Source organism: Rhinoderma darwinii, chromosome 3 (genome assembly GCF_050947455.1).
Source record: "Rhinoderma darwinii isolate aRhiDar2 chromosome 3, aRhiDar2.hap1, whole genome shotgun sequence".
Taxonomy (NCBI): Eukaryota; Metazoa; Chordata; class Amphibia; order Anura; family Rhinodermatidae; genus Rhinoderma; species Rhinoderma darwinii.
Window position 1 is genome coordinate 244130803 of NC_134689.1, and position 23151 is coordinate 244153953.

General features: G+C 41.3%; 1 protein-coding gene across 2 annotated transcripts in view; it reads right to left on the minus strand.

The window, feature by feature from the left end:
• Positions 1-4303: 4303 nt before the first annotated feature.
• GOLGB1 (golgin B1) overlaps positions 4304-23151 on the minus strand; it is a 49653-nt gene continuing 30805 nt past the window's right edge. Inside the window, exons 10-16 of one of the 2 annotated variants that reach the window (XM_075857623.1) lie at positions 21282-23058; positions 19329-19469; positions 18987-19118; positions 14962-15056; positions 14725-14850; positions 11973-12063; positions 4304-8516 (exon numbers count right to left, since the gene is read on the minus strand). In XM_075857623.1, coding sequence (XP_075713738.1) covers positions 8385-8516; positions 11973-12063; positions 14725-14850; positions 14962-15056; positions 18987-19118; positions 19329-19469; positions 21282-23058 — 2494 coding nt within the window. In that variant the 3' untranslated portion in view covers positions 4304-8384. Of the gene's footprint in view, positions 8517-11972; positions 12064-14724; positions 14851-14961; positions 15057-18986; positions 19119-19328; positions 19470-21281; positions 23059-23151 lie in introns of those variants that run through there. The other variant, XM_075857624.1, reaches the window with a different exon arrangement.

Genomic DNA, 23151 nt, shown 5'->3' on the forward strand with positions numbered 1-23151 from the left:
AAATATACCCTGATGTACTCCGCCCAGATTACATATACCCTGATGTACTCTGCCCAGCTCACATATGCCCCCACATTATAAGCTGAAATACCACTAATACACCAAGCAAAATCTGCACTTCAAAAGCCAAATGGTGGTCCAACTGAGCCTGGCAGTGTACCCAAACGGCAATTTATGACCACATATGGGATATTCTGGAGTACCCACTTAACAATTTATGGGATGTGTGTCTATGGTGGAACAAGCTGGGCACAACACATTGGGCACTGAAATGGCATATCTGTGGAAAACTGCAATTTTCAATCTGCAACATCTATTGTTTACTCATTTTTGCAAAACACTTGTGCGGTCAAAATGCTCACTACACCCCTAGATAAATTCTTTGAGGGATCTAGTTTCCAAAATGGGGTAATTTTTCACCGGGTACCACTGTACTGATACTAAAGCTCAATGCAACATGGTGTCAAAAAACGAATCTTATAAAATCTCCACTCCAAATACTAAATTGCGCTCCTTCCCTTTAGAGTCTTGCTGTGTGTCCAAATAGCAGTTTATGACCACGTGTGGGGTATTTCCCTACTCTGAAGAAGTTGCTTTACACATGTTACGGTGCTTTTTCTCCTTTATTTGTTGAGAAAATGAAATTTTTTTAACGAAGCTGCGTCTTATTGGAAAATAATGTCATTTTTCATTTTCACTGCCCATTTCTAATAAAATATATGAGACACCTGTGGGGTAAAAATGCTCACTACACCCCTAGATTAATTCCTCAATGGGTGTAGTTTGCCAAATGGAGTCACTTTTGGGGAGTTTCCACTGTACTGCTACCTAAGGGGCTTTGCAAAAGCGACATGGCGCAGAAAAACCAATCCAGCAAAATCTGCTCTCCAAAAGCCAAATGGCGCTCCTTCCCTTCTGAGCTCTGATGTGTATTCATACAGTACTTTATTACCACATATGGGGTATTTCTGTACTCTGGAGAAGTTGCTTTACAAATGTTACGGTGATTTTTCTCCTTTATTTGATGAGAAAATGAAACATTTTTACCTAAAGCGACGTCTTCGTGGAAAAAAATGACATTTTTCATGTTCACTGCCCAATTCTAATGAAATCTAAGAAACACCTGGGGGGTCAAAATGCTCACTACACCCCTAGATAAATTCCTCAAGGGGTGCAGTTTCCTAAATGGAGTCACTTTTGGGGGGTTTCCACTGTTCTGGTACCTTAGGAGCTTTACAAATGCGACATGGTGCAGAGAAATGAATCCAGCAAAATCAGCGCTCCAAAAGCTAAATGGCGTGCCTTCCCTTCCGAGTCCTGCTGCTTCCCCAAACAGCAGTTTATGACCACATGTTTGGTATTTCCGTACTCTGGAGAAGTTGCTTTACAAATGTTGGGGTGCTTTTCCTCATTTATTTGTTGAAGAAAAAAAAAATTTTTTTGAGGTAAAGCTACATCTTATTGGAAAATAATGTGATTTTTCATTTTCACTGCCCAATTCTAATGAAATCTATGAAACACCTGTGTGGTCAAAATGCTCACTACACCCCTAGATGAATTCCTCAAAGGGTATAGATTCCCAAATGGAGTCACTTTTGAGGGGTTTCCTTTGTTTCGGCACCACAAGACCTCTTCTAACCTGACATGTGGTGCCTGAAATATAATTTGCTTCTGAGGCCGGTGTTTCAGTCCAGTAGCGCACTAGGGCCACATGTGGGATACTTCTAAAAACTTCAGGGCAATAAATATTCAGTTGTGTTTCTTTGCTTTAATTCCTGTGAAACGCATAAAGGGTTAAGACACTTTCTAAATGCTGTTTTGAGTACTTTAAGGGGTGCAGTTTTTAAAATGGGGTGATTCGTCGGGGTTCCTAATATATAAGGCCCTCAAAGCCACTTCAGATCTGAACTGTTCCCTTAAAAAATAGGCTTTTGAAATTTTCTTGAAAATGTGAGAAATTGCTGCTAAACTTATAAGCCTTGTAACGTCCTAGAAAAATAAAAGGATGTTCAAAAAACGATGCCAATCTAAAGTAGACATATGGGAAATGTTAGCTAGTAACTATTTTGTGTGGTATAACCATCTGTCTTACAAGCAGATACATTTGAATTTAGAAAATGCTAATTTTTTGCACATTTTCTCTAAATTTTGGGGTTTTTCCACACAAAAATATGGAATATATCGACCAAATTTTTTCACTAACTTAAAGTACAATATGTCACAAGAAAACAATCTCAGAATCGCTTAGATAGGTAACAGCATTCCAGAGTTATTACCACATAAAGTGAGACGTCAGATTTAAAAAACAAAGCTGTGTCATAAGGTCCAAAAGTGGCTGCGTCCTGAAGGGGTTAAAAATGCAACAGAACTTTAGCATTAGAGACAAAAACTGCATGCAGTTGACCACATGCGGTTTTCAAACGCAACAAAACCGCATCAACGACACACCGTGTAGCCTTACCCTTAGGGCTTATTCAGACGAACGTCTAATACGCGCGTCGCACGGACCTATGTCAATGGGGCCGTTCAGACAGTCCGTGATTTTCACACAGCGTATGTCCGCTGCGTAAAACTCACGACATGTCCTATATTTGCTCGTTTTTCGCACATCACGCACCCATTGAAGTCAATGGGTGCGTGAAAACCACGCACGGCCCACGGACGCACTTCCGTGAGCCGCGCGCTACAGTAGTCAAAACTATGAATGAAAACAGAAGAACTCCACATGCTTTTCTGTTTACAAACATAAAAACAGTGTCATAATGATGGCGGCTGCGCGAAAATCACGCAGCCACACATCATATGCTGATGAAACACGGAGCTTTTGCGCGCGCAAAACGCTGCATTTTTTGCGCGCGCAAAAAGCACACGCTCGTGTGAATCCGGCCTTAGTCATCAACCCATTTCTTAAGGGAAGCCCCAATTGGTTCCCTTCAGTTTACCAATCAGCAATTCCTTTCAGAAACCTTGACTGGGGTAAGTAATTAAAAAACACTTAGCATAAAAATGAAAATGTATGTGTTCTGTAGAAAAATAAATCAATTGGTTCTGGAAACAGTCAACAAGTAGGGCACGTGAAGATTTTTCACGTCTATTTTTTAAATATGTCTTGTGAGACTTAGGGCGGGTTCACACATGGCGGAATTCCACTTAAATTCCGCTGCGGACACTCCGCAGCGTTAATCCGCAGCGGAGCCGTTTCTCCATTGACTTTCACTTTAATTTAGCAGTGTTCGTTTACACGATGCGTACAATTCCGCTGCGGAGCATAGGCTGCGGAGCGGAATTTGGTGTCCGCAGCATGCTCTGTCTGTTGCGGAGCAGTGGCGGACTCATGGCGGAATTTCTCCATTGACTTCAATGGAGATTCTAAGTTCCGCAATGAAGTCCGCAGCTGTCATGCACATGTCATGTGTGCTGCGGATGCGTCTTGCTTTTTTAACTTGACATTTCTTCATTCTGGCTGGACCTAGGTATTTCTAGGTCTACAGCCAGACTGAGGAAGTCAATGGGGCTCCCGTAATGACGGGAGCGTTGCTAGGAGACGTCTGTAAATAGTCACTGTCCAGGGTGCTGAAAGAGTTAAGCGATCGGCAGTAACTGTTTCTGCACCCGGGACAGTGACTACCGATCCCAATATACATGTATCTGTAAAAAAACATATAAGTTCATACTTACCGAGAACTCCCTTCGTCTGTCTCCAGTCCGGCCTCCCAGGATGACGTTTCAGTGTAAGTGACGGCTGCAGCCAATCACAGGCCAAGCACAGGCTGCAGCGGTCACATGGACTGGCGCGTCATCCAGGGAGGTCGGGCTGGATGCCGAAAGAGGGACGCGTCACCAAGACAACGGCCGGTAAGTATGAAAATCGTTTACTTTCACTAGGGAAAGTGCTGTCCCTTCTCTCTATCCTGCACTGATAGGGAGAAGGGAAGCACTTTTCCCGCAGTCCGCAGCAGCTAGTCCGCATCAATGTACTGCACATTTTGTGCAGATCCGCTGCAGAATCTGCAACGCAGATTCTGTGCGGCATCGATGCGGACAGTTGCGGAGGAATTCCGCCATGTGTGGTCATGCCCTTAATACACCCTCAGCTCATCCAAATAGCCGGATTAAGACGTGAATGCCAGCGTATCAAGAAAAAAAAATTAAAAAGTATTATTTTTTTCCCAAATGCTCAGGTAATCTGCCTTTATCTTTACATTTTCTTATTAAAAATAATGTCTTCATTTATTATACTTGTAGGCTTTGCATTTTCTAATATATATATATATTTTTACCTTATCTACGAGTCACCCAACTGTTTCATTAAAAAAATAATCTTTATTCATTATTCAAATTGGGACATGGTTGTGCTATAATCACAGCAATTAATTATACGCTCATCCGATCCTAGTTCCAGAAGAGAAATCCCATACATAACGGAATAAGGGGTTATGTGTGTATAATTATAAAAAGAGTAAGATTCCTTTAATCTGGTGTCAACGTGACCCAATATGTGCCAGATTGACAAAGAGAAAAAAAAAAAAGTTTAAAAAAAAAAAATACAAATGTAAAATTAAAAAAAAAAAAAGTACAGAAAGGATAGTTTGTACCAGACCAAGTCACTTCTGGATGCCGGATTAGAAGGAATTTTACTCCATATTACGCACACATTACAGTTTGGTTTTTAAACAGAGGAATGATATCATAGCTGTACAGTATTTTTGTATCTTATATACAATGGTATCGAGTCGCCTCAACCAAGTGGCTGTTACCTGTGCAGAACACCCTTTTAATACATCAGTTTATCAGTATTGTCCTTCGTGTCATATACAAACAAGTATGAATAACCTAAAAAGAAGTAGTGTTGTTAAAAGGGAAAAGCAATTCACTGCACACTCTTGGCTTAAGGCAAGCGGACTAGAATAATAAAAAAAAAAAATTATGGGGCAAATTTATCAATGGCTATACGCCAGTATTATGGCGTAAAATGCTTAAAAATTACGGCACACGCCAGATTTGTGCAATAACCTGCAACTTGATGTTTTACGCCACCTCCATCACTTTTAAAAGTAGGTGGGGCTTAGCCTAAGGGGGAAGGTCACCTGCAGCCTGACAAATTCACAATAATTTACTCCAAAATCTGGCGTAAAATTATAGAGGAAATTTACCCCTTTCTGGTGCACGGACAGCAGAAGATACAACAAATTTATAAAAGAGACGTGCGCCTCTTAATAAGTTAGGCGCATCTTACGCTAGCGCTTTTTAGATGTATGAAAAAGCTAGTCTAGATAAATGAACCCCTATGTGTGCAGCATAAGGCCGCTTTCACACACCAGTATTTGTGCTTGTCCACACGTAGCAGCTTTCCGCTAAAACTAGCAGACAATCCGCAACATTTTCTGCGTTTTTTACTGTAGAAAACAAGTGCGGATTTTGTGTAAGGTGACATGAAAAACGCAGGAATTCAGTCCACTTTCCGCATGCAGGAATTGACACGCTGCAGAACTAAATATCTGCACCGCAGATTCATTTGTGGACTGAAATTTTGCCTGTGGATGAGATTTGTTCATTCACACCCACTTTGCTGTTACTGTATTCTGCTCAGTATTTTCCGTCCGCAATTTCGGATGCGACAAAATACGCAGCAATTCCGTTACGTGGAGACAAGCCCTTTTTGTAAGTATTTTGTATCAGTATTTGGGAATCAAAACATGGAAGAGGTACAAATCTTTCCAGGATACTTGTTCTCCATGTAGGTTCCACAACTGGTTTTGGCTTACAAATACTGACCAAAATACTGACCTAATTATGGCCGTGCAAAAGAACCCTGACAAAGAATAATCAAACATCAAACCAACTTGAAAAACAAAGCAAAATAAAACCAGATGCACAATTAAAAGAGGTTGTCAAGCAATGCATTAAAATACCCCACAAAAAAAACCAAAACTTTGCCCCCCCCCCACCTCTGCTACTCGTCCATTAAATGTGTCTGGTATTGCGACCCGATTCACTTGAGTGAGGCTGGACACAACCTACTGTATGGACAAGAATGGTGCAGTTTCTGGTAAAAACAAAAAAAAAAAAAACAGCCCCTTGTTTTTAATCTTAGTCGGCGCCTTTAGTTGAAGAGAATGTGCAAGTGAATGAAGAACGTGGCAATCATGAACACAGTATATACGCAGTACACCACATGTAAACATCATATTATACACCTTCGATGCCACGTTCATGTATACGGTGCTACAATGACATTCAGTTCTTTCCCATAAACAGACAGTGGCTCGTCTAAAGTGCACCAAGAACCATAAAGGTATATGTTGTTTAGGTTAAAGTCCATAGAAAGAAGTTGCATTAGGGTAAAAATACATTGGGCCTCATTATAAAAGAAGTTCCACAAAAAAGTGGCCTTGTAAATAACCAATCAGAATCCACCTTATATTTTTGAGAAGATTTTTGTAGAGTAAAAGTTCTGATTGTTGACCATAGCGACCATGAAAACTTATACAATTTTGATACGAGGCGCAGTGGAATAAAAAAATGCCTCCTTTACACATATTTTACTGGTTTTGCATTTTAAAAAGTCAGATAGAGGGTTTGTATCTTCCAGATGACAAATATTTGGTAGTCACACAATATAAATGAAGCTGCAGATCAAATATTCCCAAATTGTGAGTTCCGGTGGAGTTAAACGGCTTTCTAAATGCCCTTGTTGGGGTGGTCGACAGACACCAACCTCTAGACAGAACAATTTTACTTTGAGGGTTAATTTTATACATGATACTTTTTATAGAGAAGCTCCAATTACAGATGGAAACCTGCAGAAGACTGCACTTCTGTGTCTGAGGGCGAAGCAGTCGCTGATATGAAAAGACATAACCATAAGCAGCCGACTCACCACACCAGAGATCCCTCCGCATACCCAGTGGAGTGGAGAGAGAAGTAAGACGGAGCATGCGTGTCCACCTCCACACGTGTACGGAGGTGGACACACAAAGCCTATTGAAGAGTAACAGGAGGTGGCGCTATCCTCACATCTTTTCTGGTAATATAAACTATTTGTATAGTAAGTTTAAAAAATAAACAAGATTGTTCAGAATTTGGGTCTGGATTTAACTATAAAACATTCTTCATGGAATAACCCCCTTAAAAAAGGGTTGGATACGAATAAAAAATAGATTAATTTTAGTAATGTGAGTTAGAAAGACACTCAGCCTGTACTCCTATTAACCAACACGCTTCCCCCGGCAGTGCCCTGTACACGGCACAGATGAGCCAGGACGGACATGAATGACAACTAGGTCACATGATGTCTGAGATCTTCTCAGCAGATATTGCGGGGTACACTCCTTTGTAATGTGAGCAGTGTCCTGCCACCAGACACAAGCAATGAAGAGTATCCCTGGTGCATTGCCATGGGCAACGTCACATCTCTTCGGAGGAGTGTCGAGTAAGGCCCCATGCACACGACCGTGCCCGCAATCACGGCCTGCGATTGCGGGCACGGCCGACCGCTGACAGCCGCATTTTCGGGCTGTGCTCCCATACAAAGTATGGGAGCACGGCCCGCAAAATGCGAAAGAACGGACATGTTCCATAATTCCCGGAACATTTCCACGGCACTGACACCCTTCCGTAGTGCTACGGAAAGGTGTCAGTGTTCAATGAAAGTGAATGGCTCCATTTTGCGGGCCGCAATTGCGGTCCGCAAAAACGGAGGTTTTTTGCTGTCGTGTGCATGGGGCCTAACGAGAAACAAACTCCAGAGGTGAATCTGTAGATAAAAAAGGAAAAACAAAACAAATAAAACCTTGTGTGCTGTTTTGCATAAAGTAATCAATACAGAACATGAACAGGAATGAAAGATCTCGGTCTTTGTGCATTAATTATAATAAATATATTTGTCCTCTAAGATTGCTGGGGGGGGGGGGGGAGCATATATATATTTGACAATCTTAGTAAAAATGTATTTACAGAGAGATGCACATATACTTTCTCGATTTATCAGAATTACATTTCAATACCCAAGAGATTAAAGATCATTTCTGAAAAATCACATGGAGCTAAAAGTCAGGCTTTGGGTTGCGGAGAAGGCATCAAAGGTGAACTGGGTAGGATTACATTTCAACAGTTCCCAGGAGCTTTTTCTTCAGAGCATTCAAGTGGTGCGGTCTTGCCGAGAGGTAACATGTCATAGAGAACACTTGTGTCCTGCCTCCTGTGCTCATACTGATAAGCGTTTCTTTCATGGGCTGTAGCCCTGATCCAGTACCGTCATGCCCTGAATGGTTCCAGCCATGTCACAGAACAGCTTTATTGATTGGCACTTATTGTGGCTTCAGTTCATTTCCTGATCTGATGCAGGTGCGAACACTCCGGTTATCATTCGGAGGCATATGCTCTCACAGGTGTCCCGTAAAACACAGCAACAACAGTACATGGATCAGTAACAGGTAAACTGAAAAGAGTAGGGGCGCCTTGGTGCGAGAACAGAAGAGAAATCTAAGAAATCTCCGTAACGACGAGCTCCGAGTCTGTAGAAATTAAGAGAAGGAATTATTAAAAAAGAGCCACATGGCAAAAAGTACCGCAAAATGAGTATGTATTACTATATAAATTCTCATTTTCTTTCAAATTTAGCAAAGTATGCATAGTAAAAGAATAAGGGAAGGGCAAACAAGAAGAATGCCGTGGACCTAAAGGAAAGAAGGGTATGTTCACACGCACTGTTTTCAGATGTAATTCGGGCGTTTTACGTCTCGAATTACGCATGAAAAAACGGCTCCATTACGCCTACAAACATCTGCCCATTGCTTTCAATGGGTTTTACGATGTTCTGTTCCCACGAGGTGTAATTTTACGCGTTGCTGTCAAAATACGGCCCGTGAAAAGACGCCCGCGAAAAAGAAGTGCATGTCACTTCTTGGGACGTTTTTCATGGATTCCACTGAAAAACAGCTCCAATTACGTCCGTAAAATACAGCGCGAAAAACACGTGTTGCTACAAAAACGTCTGAAAATCAGGAGCTGTTTTCGCCTAAAAACAGCTCCGTATTTTCAGACGTATTTTGCGAAGCCGTGTGAACATACCCTTAGTCAATATGTCACTAGATCTTTGGTTATTTTCTTAATGTAATTTTAATTAAACTTTTTCCTCTTAATTTACAATACAGGTATAAAACAATAAGATGTAAGAAGATGCTATCCTAGAAGCATTTTAAACTCCGACCAAAATCTGAATTTCAGATTTGCCTGCTATTTACTCCACCCTCACATTCTTCTGCTCGGATGCCGTCCTTAGCAGTGGTGAAGGAACATACATTGCCACTCTCTATTATAGTGAATAGCAGATAAGTAAACAGCCAAGCAAGCGGGGGATACTATGTAGAGTGAACTTACGGCCACTTCTCCGCGAAGAAAGCGGGACCAGGTACCAGCATTTGGAACCCCTACTGTTTAGGATATGACGTGGATGTCGATGAAAAAAAACCCTTTAACTGACAATGATTCTGTTAGCTAGAACACATCTCCTGACATGTCTATAAAAATTATTATCTTCACCATAAATTAACAATTCTGGAGCACCTTTTTGTATAACTCTGCGTTTTGCCGTTCCTCTGTTCAGGGGCGTAACTAGGAAAGACTGGGCCCCATAGCAAGCTTTTGACTGGGGACCTCCCTCCTCTGGGTGCCACACAACCCCCCCTTGGAGATAGTGCCTCCCTGCAGATTTTGCCATACAGCACCCTCTGTAGACTGCGCCACACAGCCCCCTCCCTGTATAAATCGCCATACAGCCCCCTCCTGTAGATAGTCATACCGCCCCAACCCCCCCCCCAAAAACAAACAAAAAAAAAACGGCCTGTAGCCTATGGTTTGTCCCACAAAAGACATGTATCGCCTATACATCAGGATAGGAGATACATGTGTGATCGCTGGGACCCACAGCGATAAGGAGAACGGGGGACCGAAAGTCCCCCAAAGTTCTCCATGAGAAACCTCGGACTACCAGGGTCTGCGCCCGGCAGCTCAATACAAATGAAAGGAGCGCTGGTCACGCATGCGCACAAGCGCGACCGCTGCACCATTTATTTCTATGGAGCTGCCGGACACAGACCCCGGAAGTCCAAGGTTTCTCATGGGGAACTTCGAGGGACTTTCGGTCCCCCGTTCTCCTTATCGCTGGGTGTCCCAGTGATCACACATGTATCCCCTATCCTGTTGATAGGGGATACATGGGTTTTGTAGGAACAACCCCTTTAATGGCAGAGCGGGGAGATCCCTCCCTGCTCTGCCGTAGTGTTCAGTAGCGTCGCGCTGTAGCAGCCATAGCGGCCGCTAGCGGAGCCTCCGGCAATGGGGGGGGGGGGAGGGGCCTTAGGCCCGTGCAGCCGCTATGGCTGCTACAGCGGTAGTTACGCCACTGCATCGGTTATTCCTCCTAGAAACATATGAATAAATTGACAACTGGGTATTACTATTCCCTTGTCAAAGGGGCATGTCCCTACATAGTCTCAGACAGTGACCACTCAGGTAACACCCAGCTTTAAATTTATTCATAACTTTTACAGGAAGAATAGCAGAGTAACGGCACAACACAGTTCTAAGAAAAGACACCCCAGAAGTGTTATTTTATGGGAAATACAAGTATTTACTAAAACAGACGTGTCAGGAGATGTGACTGGTACTCTTTAACCCTTTAATGACCAGCCTATGTTAACCTTAATGACCAAGCTATTTTTTACGTTTTTCAATCATCGTATTCCAAGAGCTATAACTTTTTTTATTTTTTGCGTCGACATAGCTGTATAAGGTCTTGTTTTTGTGGGAGAAGTATTTTTTTAATAGCACCATTTTGGGGTACATATAATTTATTGATTAACTTTTATTAACTTTTGGGGGGGGGGGAATAGAAAAAAACCCAGAGATGTTGCCACTCTTGCGTCCTAAATCTACGCCGTTTACCGGGTGGTATAAATAACACAATAACTTTATTCAGCGGGTTGTTACGATTGCAACAATACCAAGTTTGTATATATTGTGTATGTTTTACTACTTTTACACAGTAAAAATATTTGAAGAGCCATAACTTTTTTATTGTTCCGCTGATGCAGTTGTATGAGGGCTTTTTTTTTGTGGGACGACTTGTAGTTTTTATTGCTACCATTTTGGAGTAGATGTGATTTTTTGATCACTTTTTATCACATTTTGTTTAAGGCAGGAATCACAGATAAAAAAACAATGGAAAAATTGCTGTTATTTTATTTTTTACGGTGTTCACCGTGTGGGATAAATAATATAATAGCTTTATAGTTGGGGTCGTTTTACTAGTCCCACTAGGGGACTTTAATATGTGATCATCTGAACGGTTTTATAATACATTGCAATACTTTTGTATTGCAGTGTATTACTGCCTGTCCATTTATAACGGATAGGCATCTGCTAGGACATGCCTCTGGCATGACCTAGCAGGCATTCACTACAGGCAGACCTGGGGGCCTTTATTAGGCCCCCGGCTGCCATAGAAGACTCAGACACTCGGCGATTTTATCGGCGGGTGTCAGTGGGATGAGAGGGAGCTTCCCACCTCTCTCTAAAACCACTCAGATGCAGTGCTCGCTATTGAGCACCGCATCTGAGGGGTTAAACGGGCGAGATCGATACGGATATCTATCTCACCCGTTCGATCGGGTATGCCACCAGCCCTCAGCTACATCTGGTAGCTGAGAGAAGGGAGATTTAACGGCTCCCTGCTCGGTTTATTTATTCTGATGCAGCGCCGTGAAAATGCTTATGCATCAGAATAAAGCACATTAGTGGCCGCCGTGAAAAGGCGTATGGTGGTCACTAACGGGTTAAGTAAACCTAATTAAAAGGAAAGTAAGTAAATGGACAATAACCTATTAAACTAGGAAATATATAACCATGCAGTCTTTGGAAGGAGATGGCAATGGTAGGCCAGTATAAAAGTGGGAGCTTCTAGAACTTACCTTGACACTTGTAGTTCCATGGGTTTCGATCAGCAACGATAGCTCATGTGGTGAAGATTCCTGAGAAGCTGACCAGTCAAGTGAACTAAGCCTACCAGACAAAAATAGTAAAACAACTTAAGATATAAAGTTGTGTGGATACAGATATAGGCCTCCGAACCATAACTATTACTATGTCGGAGTCCACCCAAAAATAAAAAAAAACTAGAAATACAAACAAAACCTTACGCCACTGTTGGGAGACAGTGACATGGGAAAAAAAAAAGGTTTGAAAGACAATAACTAGAACTGGAGTTTGGATGGGGATGGGGGGGGGGGGGGTTGAGTTTGTTCTAAAAAGGATATGGAGGCAGTGCTTCAGAAAGAGAGCCCTGTCAATCAGGAAAGCTAACATCCGACAAAGCTCTTCTCATGGATTGCCAGCACGTCCTTTCCAGAAGGACCATGGGAATAGTCAAAAGCCCTCTAAACTACAGTTCAGGGGCTGTACAAGTGGTACATTGTGGCTACAGAATTGATGTTTTAAAGGCATCTATACATTTTCCGATTAACCAAACAATGTACATGTTGTATTGATGGCTTAACCCCTTTAGGACGCGGCCTGTTTTGCCTTAAAGACCAGGCCAATTTCTTCAAATCTGACATTTTATGTGGTAGTAAATTTGGAATGCTTTTATTAATCCAAGCAATTCGGAGAATGTTTACTCGTGACACTTTGTACTTTAGGTTAGTGGTAAAATTTGGTCGATATATTCAGTGTTTCTGAAAAACACCTACATTTAGAGGAAATTTGGAAACATTTGAATTTTTCTAAATTTAAAAGCATTTGCTTGTAAGACAGAGTAATGCCAAACAAAATAGTTACTAATTAACATATCCTCTAGGTCTTCTTTATGTTGGCATAATTTATTTGAACGTCCTTTTATTTCTCTAGGATGTTACAAGGCCTAGAACATTTCAAGCGCCTTTTTTTTTTTTTTTTTTTAGAGACCAGTTCAGTTCTGAAGTGGCTTAGAGGGGCCTGTATACTAGAAACCCCTATAAAACACCCTATTTTAAAAAAAACTGCACCCTCAAAAGTATTCAAAACAAAATTTGCAATAATTAAAGCAAAATTGAGCTGAAATGTACAAAAATAGAAATATCCCACATGTGGCCCTAGTGCGGTAATGGACTGAAACTCCAGCCTCAGAAGCAAAGGAGCACCTAGGAGGATTTTGGGACCTTCTTTTTATTAGAATATATTTTAGGCACCATGTCAGGTTTGAAGAGGTCTTGGTGTCAAAACAGTGGAAACAATGAAAAACTAGAAGGACCCTGGTAGTTGGCAGGTATATGAATGAATCAAAAACTACTAATATGCCTGGGGCACAATGAAACCCTGATTACCAACTACTTGAATAATAAAGTAAAGACATAAAATATAACTTTTATTAACATAAATTAAATATCCAAAGGGACACACAATATAGAGTAAAAATTAGCCAATGTTGGCTTGCAAAGCGTGTTGAGTCAGCGTACGTTGCTACAACATTTAGGGCGGATTTACATGAGTGTGCGTTTTGCGCACGCAAAAAACGCGGCATTTTGCGTGCGCAAAAGGCACTTATCAGCGGTGTGTGTCATCACATAGAATGTGCGGCTGCGTGATTTTCATTATGACACTCTGTTTGGATGTTTGTAAACATTGTTTTCATTCATACTTTTGACTGCTGTTGCTCGAATAACGCGTGTCCCACGGAAGTGCTTCCGTGTGATGTGCGAAAAACGCAGAAATATAGGACCTGTCGTGAGTTTTACTCAGCGGACTCACGCTGCGCAAAAATCACTGACGGTCTGCACTGCCCCATAGACTAGAATAGGTCTGTGCGACGTGCGTGAAAAACACGCGCGTTGCTTGGACGTATTACACGTTCGTGTAAATCCGCCCTTAAGTGAATAGTTGTAGTGACTGAATGCAAAGCGCATCGGCCAGCGGCTGCAGACCGCTGAGCTAACCACTAGGTAGCTATTAGATTCCATATGTAATGCTAGCCTAACAATGAAATTAAAACCGAGACAGCCCCCCCCCCCACGTTTCGCTACAAACGTAGCGTCCTCAGGGGATTGATAGGGCGAATGACGGCGCGCTAGAGTTTCCCTTCCTTTAAAACCTCGGGTATTCAAACGAATGGGTGTGCCCGCATATGGAGCCAATAGACTTATCTGAAAGGAGACAAGCCCCAGTCTGGTGATATTGGCATGTGAACTAACCAATCAGAAAAACTGGAGAGTACTCCAATCAAGACGCACTGGGCGCGCAGGTGCATTACAGCAAGGCTGGTGATACTCCTTTGTGTACTCCATCTTTTCCTGGAGATTTTAAAGGTAAGTTTGTATGTGGTAGATTTGTTGCAGACATTTCTGTGACTGTCCTATTCATCCGAATGAGGCTTGCAAAAATCCACGTACATGAAACACTCAGATGTATGGAGTGGATGTTTTTAATCACAGAAATTCTCCAAATTAATATGCGAGTGTGAACATATCCGAATAGACTATTGACGATTATAAAGCGGATACACTCTGCTGTACTGCCCATGCAATAAAAGGATGTGTGTACATTTAATATTGCCGTCCAGTTTTAAAAAAATTAAAAAAATTAAAAAAAAGCTACGTTTTACGAAAATCACACATAAATTACCTTGTACATTCTAATATAATTAATACACGAGAGATTCCCTACAAGATTTCTTATCAGTTTTGTACTCACCTGCTCAGATTTTCTTCTAGTTCCTGAACCCTAGTGTCAGATCTTTGACGTTCCTCTCTCAGCTGTTGCTCCAGAACAGACCTCACTTGTTCTTGCTCAGTATTCTGCTGCTTTACTTCCAAATACCTGTGTATAAATAATATATTATCTGTATGACTTCAAGCAGCTTCCAGAATCATCCTTTGGATCTCCTATACATCTTAAATGTGCCAATAAGAAAACCCAGAAATCACCCACCTCTCCTGTAGTTCCAGCAGTTGCTGATCTGCCACTGTATGTGGTTCCTTCTTCTCCTGCGGCGCTCCAGGGGCAGAATCACTTGGCAAAGCTTCCTGCAATAGACAAACTTTCTATAATGCAAAATGTACCAAATGGAGATTTTTCATTTAGAGATTTCCCCAAGTGGACTTTATAAATTGCCAGCTTGAATTTTTGTTTTAGAGTCAGTAATCTCCCCTGACATTAATGTTTGAATCAGCCAAGAACAATAGATCAGGTGTCCTGAAATCATGCCCGATTCTCGTTTCTGCTTCTCCCGTACATAAGAGATTGTCTGCAGATCCTGATGAAGTGGGTGGAATCCGGCATCATTTATTTTATGTATATCGCCAGCTTAAAATTTTTTGGGAAGTTTATATTCTAGGGATATGCCATCACTGGCCATGGCTGGAATACCCCTTTTACAAAAGGTCCGTTGATGAAAATTCATTAATGGCTGCATCCTTGTCCAGTCCTACTAAAATACAGGATTTAACAGCTGATTGGTTGATCATATGACTTCAGATATTCTGCTGAGCTACACAAAATCTGATTGGTCAGAGCACTCACTCGCTACAGCTCCAGCCTATGAGTCTAAAGAGTCGGCCTGTGATTGAGACTACTCGCTCCTAAAGTAAAAGTTACACGATACCTTTTATTTTTTTTACATCTCTCTTACCATTTTCTAGTAACTGGATGTCCTATTGGAATAGATCATAAATTAATACGAATTAAACACCCAAAAGTTGGTGACAATTACTCTTAAATATGAGGTGACACTTATAAGATGAACTGGGGTAGAGGTTTACTGGGAAGAGGAATTGGTCAGCTAACTAGGCAAAGGGTATGATATCTAAAATAAGTATTGCCATTTTAGTGACCCCTTAATGACCAGCCTATTATAAACCTTAATGACAAGGCTATTTTTTTTACGTTTTTCTATCGTCGCATTCCAAGAGCTATAACTTTTTTATTTTTCCATCGACATAGCTGTATAAGGTCTTGTTTTTTGTGGGACAAGTTGTATTTTTCAATAGCACCATTTTGGGGTACATATAATTTATTGATGAACGTTTATTAACTTTTTTGGGGTGTAATAGAAAAAAACAAAAAAAAAAAACAAAAACAGCAATATCGCCACTTTTTTTGAGTCTTTAATTTACGCCGTTTACCATAAAGGTATAAATAACATAACTTTATTCAGCTATTACACAGTAAAAACATTTTTAAAAATATGTTTGAGTCTCCACATTTGAAGAGCCATAACTTTATTTTTCCGCCGATGCAGCTCTAGGAGGGTTTTTTTTTTGCGGGACGACTTGTAGTTTCTTTTTAAATCGGTACCATTTTGGAGTACATGCGACTTTTTAAATCACATTTTTTTGATGGCAGGATGAAGAGAAAACAGCAATTCTGGCATTGTTTTTTATAGCGTTCGCCGAGCAGGTTAAATATCATAATAGCTTTATAGTTGCGGTCGTTACAGAAACAACGATACCAAATATGTGTCATTTTTTTTTTACCATAATAAAGCATTTTGTAAGTGGAAAAAGTGGGTTTTTAATTTTTTTTCACTTAATTTATTAATAACTTTATGAAACTTTTTTTTTACCAGTCCCACTAGGGGACTTTACTATGCTATCGTCCGATCGCTTTTAGAATACACTGCAATACTTCTCTATTGCAGTGTATTACTGCCTGTCCGTTTACCATGGACAGGCATCCACTACAGGCAGACCTGGTGGCCTTTATTAGGCCCCCGGCTGCCATAGAAGACACTGGCACCCTGCGATCTCATAGCAGGGTGCCAGTGGGGTGAGAGAGGGAGCCCCTTCCCTCTCTCCGAAACCACTTTGATGCTGTGCTCGCTATTGAGCGCCGCATCTAAGGGGTTAAACTGGTAGAAGAAAACAGGGAGTTTTAACCGCTCCCGGCGCCGCAGATTTATTCTGATGCAGTGTCGTGAAAAAGCGTATGCATCAGAATAAAGCCCGTTAGTGGCCACCGTGAAAAGTTGTATTGGCGTTCACTAACGTGTTAAAGTAAGACAGCAGACACAAACCAGTGAGATTGGTGACAATTAACCTAAATAAGGCATAGGGCTTATTCAGATGAACGTAGAATATGTCCGTGCGATTTTCACGCGCGTCGCACGGACCTATGTTAGTCAATGGGGCAGTTCAGACAGTCTGTGATATTCACGCAGCGTGTGTCCGCTGCGTAAAAAACTCGACGTCCTATATTTGTCCGTTTTTCGCGCATCACGCACCCATTGAAGTCAATGGGTGCGTGAAAACCGCGCACGGCACACGGACGCACTTCCGTGTGCCGCGCGTGATGCGCGATACAGTAGTCAAAACTATGAATGAAAACAGAAAAGCACCACGTGCTTTTCGGTCTACAAACATAAAAACAGAGTCATAATAATAATCACGCAGCCACGCATCATATGCTGCTGACACACGGTGCTTTTATGGAACTTTTGCGCGTGCAAAACGCAGCTTTTTTTGCACGCGCAAAACGCACACGTGTGAATCTGGCCTTAGTTGTGTTTATACCATGAGGATGTAAAAACTAAGAAATAGGTTGCACCAAATGCCTGCTACTGCTTGAAATTAGAGCGAATATTTAGTCTGAAAATTCCATATTTAAAACCGTTAATTACTCTAAACATTTTTCAAAAATTGTATTTTTAAAAAAACAAATTTATGTAACTACCCACAAAAGAAAAAATAAATAAATCGTGAAACATTCCAGTTTTCACACTGGCCACTAGAGCAATCACAATAAGCTGCTATTTCCTGTTTTCCATATTTCACTTTTACGGCTTTGCTGTGTAAACAAGCACAAGATGAGGAGAATAATCGGATTGTCATTAGAGGTGGCCAAGTTAATGTCAGCTCTATTGTATTACTGAAGGCCTAGATGAGGTAGGATAGCAACATTATACACTATACACAGATGGTCTCTGAGGAGAGGGGCAAACTCCATCATATCCTGGAGACTGCAAAATCTAAGATTGACTCCCTTTTATTTCAGCTGCCATAAAGTACAAACATCACGCTGCACTGTATAAAACAGGAAGTATAGAAAGAAAGTGTATGTCTCCAATATGGCCGCCCCCAGGGAAGGTTATACAAAAAAGACCGAACACATTATTTATCATCTATATACTTGAATCTAATTAATAAAACTAAAATTAAATATATGACACATTTGTGAATTCAGAACTTTTTTTGCCATGTTTCCATTCAGGTATTAAAGGGGTTTTCCCAACTTGGCATATCCACATGACATTCGGACCCAACACCGATCAGCTTCTCCGGCTGCCTCCGTGCACCAGATGTTATGCAGTGTTCAGTGCCCAGAGTTCCGGAAGCAGATGGCTCCGTAAACAGCATAGCGGCTGAGCTAAAGTACTGCAGCTCTGCTCCCATTCAAGTGAATGGGAGCAGAGTTACAGTTCTGCAGCACGGCCGCTATGCTGTTTACGGAGCCATCTGCTTCCGGCACTCCGGGCACTGAACACTGCATAACATCCTTTGCACGGAGCCCCCACAGATCATATACTGATGACCTATCCTGTGGATAGTTCATCAGTATGAAAAATCAGTCCGTGTACGGACAACCCCTTTAACATTTCTACTTTTTAAAGCAATTTTACTTTGCAGCATTTTTCCACCATTGCCTAAAACTTTTTCACAGTACAGTATCGAGAACGGTGTCAATGACTGCCATTTCGCCTGGTGAGGCGCTGGCTGCAGATTCCAGGCAGGGACTGGTGTAGAGTGGGACGCACGCCTCTCTCCATTCTATTTTGCGCCCAGCGGCCTGCCTCACCATGTGAAACTAGGGTCGGGTGACCCCCGTTCTCGATATAGGTGTGGGTCCCCAGAGCTGGGACCCTCTTTCAGACATTTATTGCATATATAAATGTCTGAGAAGGAATACCCCTTTAATGTTCCATTTGTTCTTCTAGGACAGATTTTTATTTTATTTTTTACCAAGTTCTTTTGCTGCATTTCTTGAAGCTGTCGTTCAAGTGATTTACAGCGACTAGTAGCGTCTCGCAAGTGCTGGTTGCTACCACGTAACTGCAGAGATAAAGCATTTTTATCCTCAAAGATCTGAGAAAGCTGAAAAGTAAAAAAAAAAAAAAAAAAAACAATGATCAGATGGAATGGACAGAAAAACAAAGACATAGGCATAATAATGTAATAGCTCACAGAAATTATCAACTCCTGTGCCCGCACCATACATTTACGGTGAATGACGCTACCTATATAGCGCCAGCACCATAACTGTAGGTCTATCAAGAAATGGAAATTAGAATTTTTATAGCTGACCTTGGAGTTTAGTTGTTGGATCCGCAGTTCCTTATGGTGCACTTGTGTAAGCGTTTCACTAAGCTGAGTATGTACGTTTTGCACTTCTGTCTGCGCCTTTTGAAGCTCTTCAACCGAGTTGTTGGCTTCATTATTGAAGATCTGAAAGATAAATCACTTGCTTGCTGGGATACTTACAGGAACACTCAAGGCAAACCTGGCAGACTTATTCCTAGTGCAAGTCATGAAGGGGCAGTGCATAACACAGGGATTCAAAAAGTACACGAGAGTGAATCCTTTTGTCAAGCTCCGCCCCTTCAAGCCCTGTAAATATTCAGAGCTCTTTCCTAAATTTCCACTTAAAACTTCAGATGGTCTTTTCTTTATTTTCTCATTATGGATTTTCCATATGTCGAATAGTCCTCTATTTCTAGCGCCTGTTATTTATTGTTCACGGACAATGTCTACAAACTTAGACGAGCCCAAAAGTAATCTTTTTCTCTACATTGCCAAGTTTATCTGGACTGCTAACTTGAAACAAAAAACCTTTCAGTATCCTCTGGTTATTGGAAGGAACAACACATTTAACCTTTTACTTGTACTTGCGGTCACCTGCTCCTCCTGGCTTTTATTTCAGGCTTCATCCTTACCTGGATGACTCCCTTTCCCAGTCCCTGACTCCTTATCTTTGCCTGTATTCTATCAAAGATGTTAAAGCAATGCATATATCTATATTTCTAGTTGTCCTTTGGCCAAACTATTAGTGGACAATTTTTAGCAATAGTCATGGCCATATATGTGTAATGTTTTTGTTTTTTTTACTTATAGGTCTCATCGATTGCTTGGTTTTGCCTTCTCTAACTGCATATTAGTTGAGCATAATTATTTATAATTCAGTCTCTAAAATGACTTTCTTTCTGCTATCATATATACTTTCCAATCACTAGGAATTTTGATATCCACTTTTGTACAGGAAAAAAAATAAAATTTTTTTGCAGGGTGCATTTAAAGTTTTTAAAGAGGCTCTGTCACCAGATTCTCAAATCCCTATCTCCTATTGCATGTGATCGGCGCTGCAATGTAGATAAGTCACGTGTTTTGTTTTTTTTAAACTTTCATTTTTGGCCAAGTTATGAGCTATTTTATATATATATGCAAATGAGCTTTGAAATGGACAACTGGGCGTTTTTTTTTCGTTATGTCCAACTGGGCGTGTATTGTGTTTTTAACTGGGCGTGTTTACGTGTATGATGCTGACCAATCCGCGTCATACACTACTCTACATTCATTTACACAGCAGCGATGTGCAGCCACATAAACAGAGATTAACGTTAATCAAGTGTCCTGATAATGAATACACATGAAATCCAGCCTGGACGTCATGTGTATTCAGAATCCTGACACTTCTGACCCTTTTCTGTCCGACTCCGGCAAGGGAAGCGAAATCTTGCGAGATTACGGAGGTAAACGAGATTTCGTTTCCCTTGCTGGAAATCTCACAGAAAAGATTCAGAAGTGTCAGGATTCTGAATACACATGACGTCCAGGCTGGATGGTCATGTGTATTCATTATCAGGACACTCAATTAACATTAATCTCTGTGTATGCGGCTGCAGATCGCTGCTGTGTAAATGAATGGAGATGAGTGTATGACGCTGACTGGTCACTGATTGGTCAGCGTCATACACGTAAACACGCCCAGTTAAAAACACAATACACGCCCAGTTGGACATAACGGAAAAAAAAAACGCCCAGTTGTCCATTTCAAAGCTCATTTGCATATATATATAAAATAGCTCATAACTTGGCCAAAAATGAAAGTAAAAAAAAAAAAAACACGTGACTTATCTACATTGCAGCGCCGATCACATGCAATAGGAGATAGGGATTTGAGAATCTGGTGACAGAGCCTCTTTAACACCGTGCTCTATTTGCCAGTGTGAATACGGTGATTTGATTTGTTCAATATTGTACCTTTGTCTCTCTTTGGGTAGGATTCTGCAAACTGCTTTCAATTTCCTTGCGTGGGGCCTTTAAAGTGCCTTGCAGCCGATTATGCTCTTCCTGCAAACTACCCAAGGCTTTGGACACATTTTGCAGCTGTGTCTGTGAGATGTGAAGTTCAGATGCCATTCTGGTCATTTCTACTTCCCGCGCTTGTAAAGCATTAGTAATATCTCGAAGCTGCATTTCCATCTTGTATTGCTGTTCCTTGCTTTGGGATAACAGAATATGAAGACTATCCTTTTCTGCGTTTACAGTGCCGAGCTCGGTATGCCAGGCAGATCCCTCCTGCAGTCTCTGGATTTCTTCCTGAGCTAAATCATGACTGTCCTGCAAAGACCTCATTGAGCCTTCAAATGCCTGCAGCTGAGCTTTAAGACCAAATATCTCTTCATTTGCAGTTAAAAATCGCTGTTCTGATTCCATAAGATCCATTGCAAGCTCGGCTACTCGTTCCTCCGCAGTCTCGGTCTCCGTGCGCAAGATTCCAGTATCATGGTGCATGCTCTGCAACTTCTTATTCAGATTATCTTCTGCACGATTCACTCGCTGTTCCGCGTCTACCTTTATGCGAGAGCTTTCCTCTTGAACATGTGTCAATTCCGTTTGCATTTGTATCAGTTGGTCTTTCAAAATCTGCTTCTCTTGCTTCTCCTGTTCGAGAAGATCTCCTTGAGTCTTCAGTTCAGTTTGCAGTTGAGATACATAGCGTTTTAGGTTGTCAACCTCCTCCAGCATCTTCTGTTTTTCTAACTTGCTTTCATCTAGCTCCTGTTGTAAAATCTCTCGTTGGCCTTTTTCTTGAATTAACTGCTGCTCTTGGTTACTTTGCTCATTTCTTAGCTTTTCAACCTCCTGTAATTTTTCACCGAGAAGCTGTTTTAGTTGCGAGTCCTTCAATGTAATAAGCTCCTTCAAGTCATCTCTGTAGCGAGTCAGTTGAGCATTCAATTTAGCATTTTGTGCATTTAAGTCATCAGTACGGCTACGCATGAGCCTTAATTCTTCACGTAGCTTGTTGCTCTCTGCTGCTGCCTCTTGAATTAGGCCATCTTTGGCAAGAATGGCATCAATATGCCGTTGCTCTAACTGTTGATAGTCACCGAAAACACGTTCTCGCTCCTCCTGTAGTGAACACATGGACTTGGTGAATGCTTCCAGCTGACCTTTACTTCGGTCAACCTCCTCTTGTCTGGCTTTTAATAAAGATTTGAATTTTTCTATTTTCTCTTGCATGTCTAATCTCTCTCCATCAGTTTCTTTAAGTTTATTTTCTAGTGTCTTGCATTCAATAGCATGCACATCATGTAGTTCACCAACAGCTGTACTCACGGCTTCATCACGGGAATTTAACAATTGTACCACATCTTGTTCCTTTTGCTCCAATTCTTTGTGCAGATGTTCTGTAAGAGATTTGGAAGCCTGCAGGTCACATTGAATTTGCTCATTGTGCAACTTCCAGTTTTGAACCTCCGTCTCTAATTTTTTTACTACTCCCAGCAGATTCTCATTTTCAGATTTAATCTGGTTTACTTCTATCTCAAGAGCTTCCAACTGGTTGAGCCTATCATTTGCTTGCTGAGTACGTCGTTTCAGATCCTCTTTGCAGGCGCTGTGCATCTTCAGTTCTCCCTCCAAAGAGGAGGAAAGGATTGCCTTCTCTTCCATCAAAGAATCTCTCATTTTTAGGTGGAGCTCTGATTCAGTCTGCTGGTTCGTGATCAATTCCTTATTCTCTGTGTAAAGTCTGGAAATGAAGAAAAGTACAACAGATTAAATGAAGGAATACATAAGAATACATTTGCCATGGAACCATCTAAATATGTATGGAATGCAATCT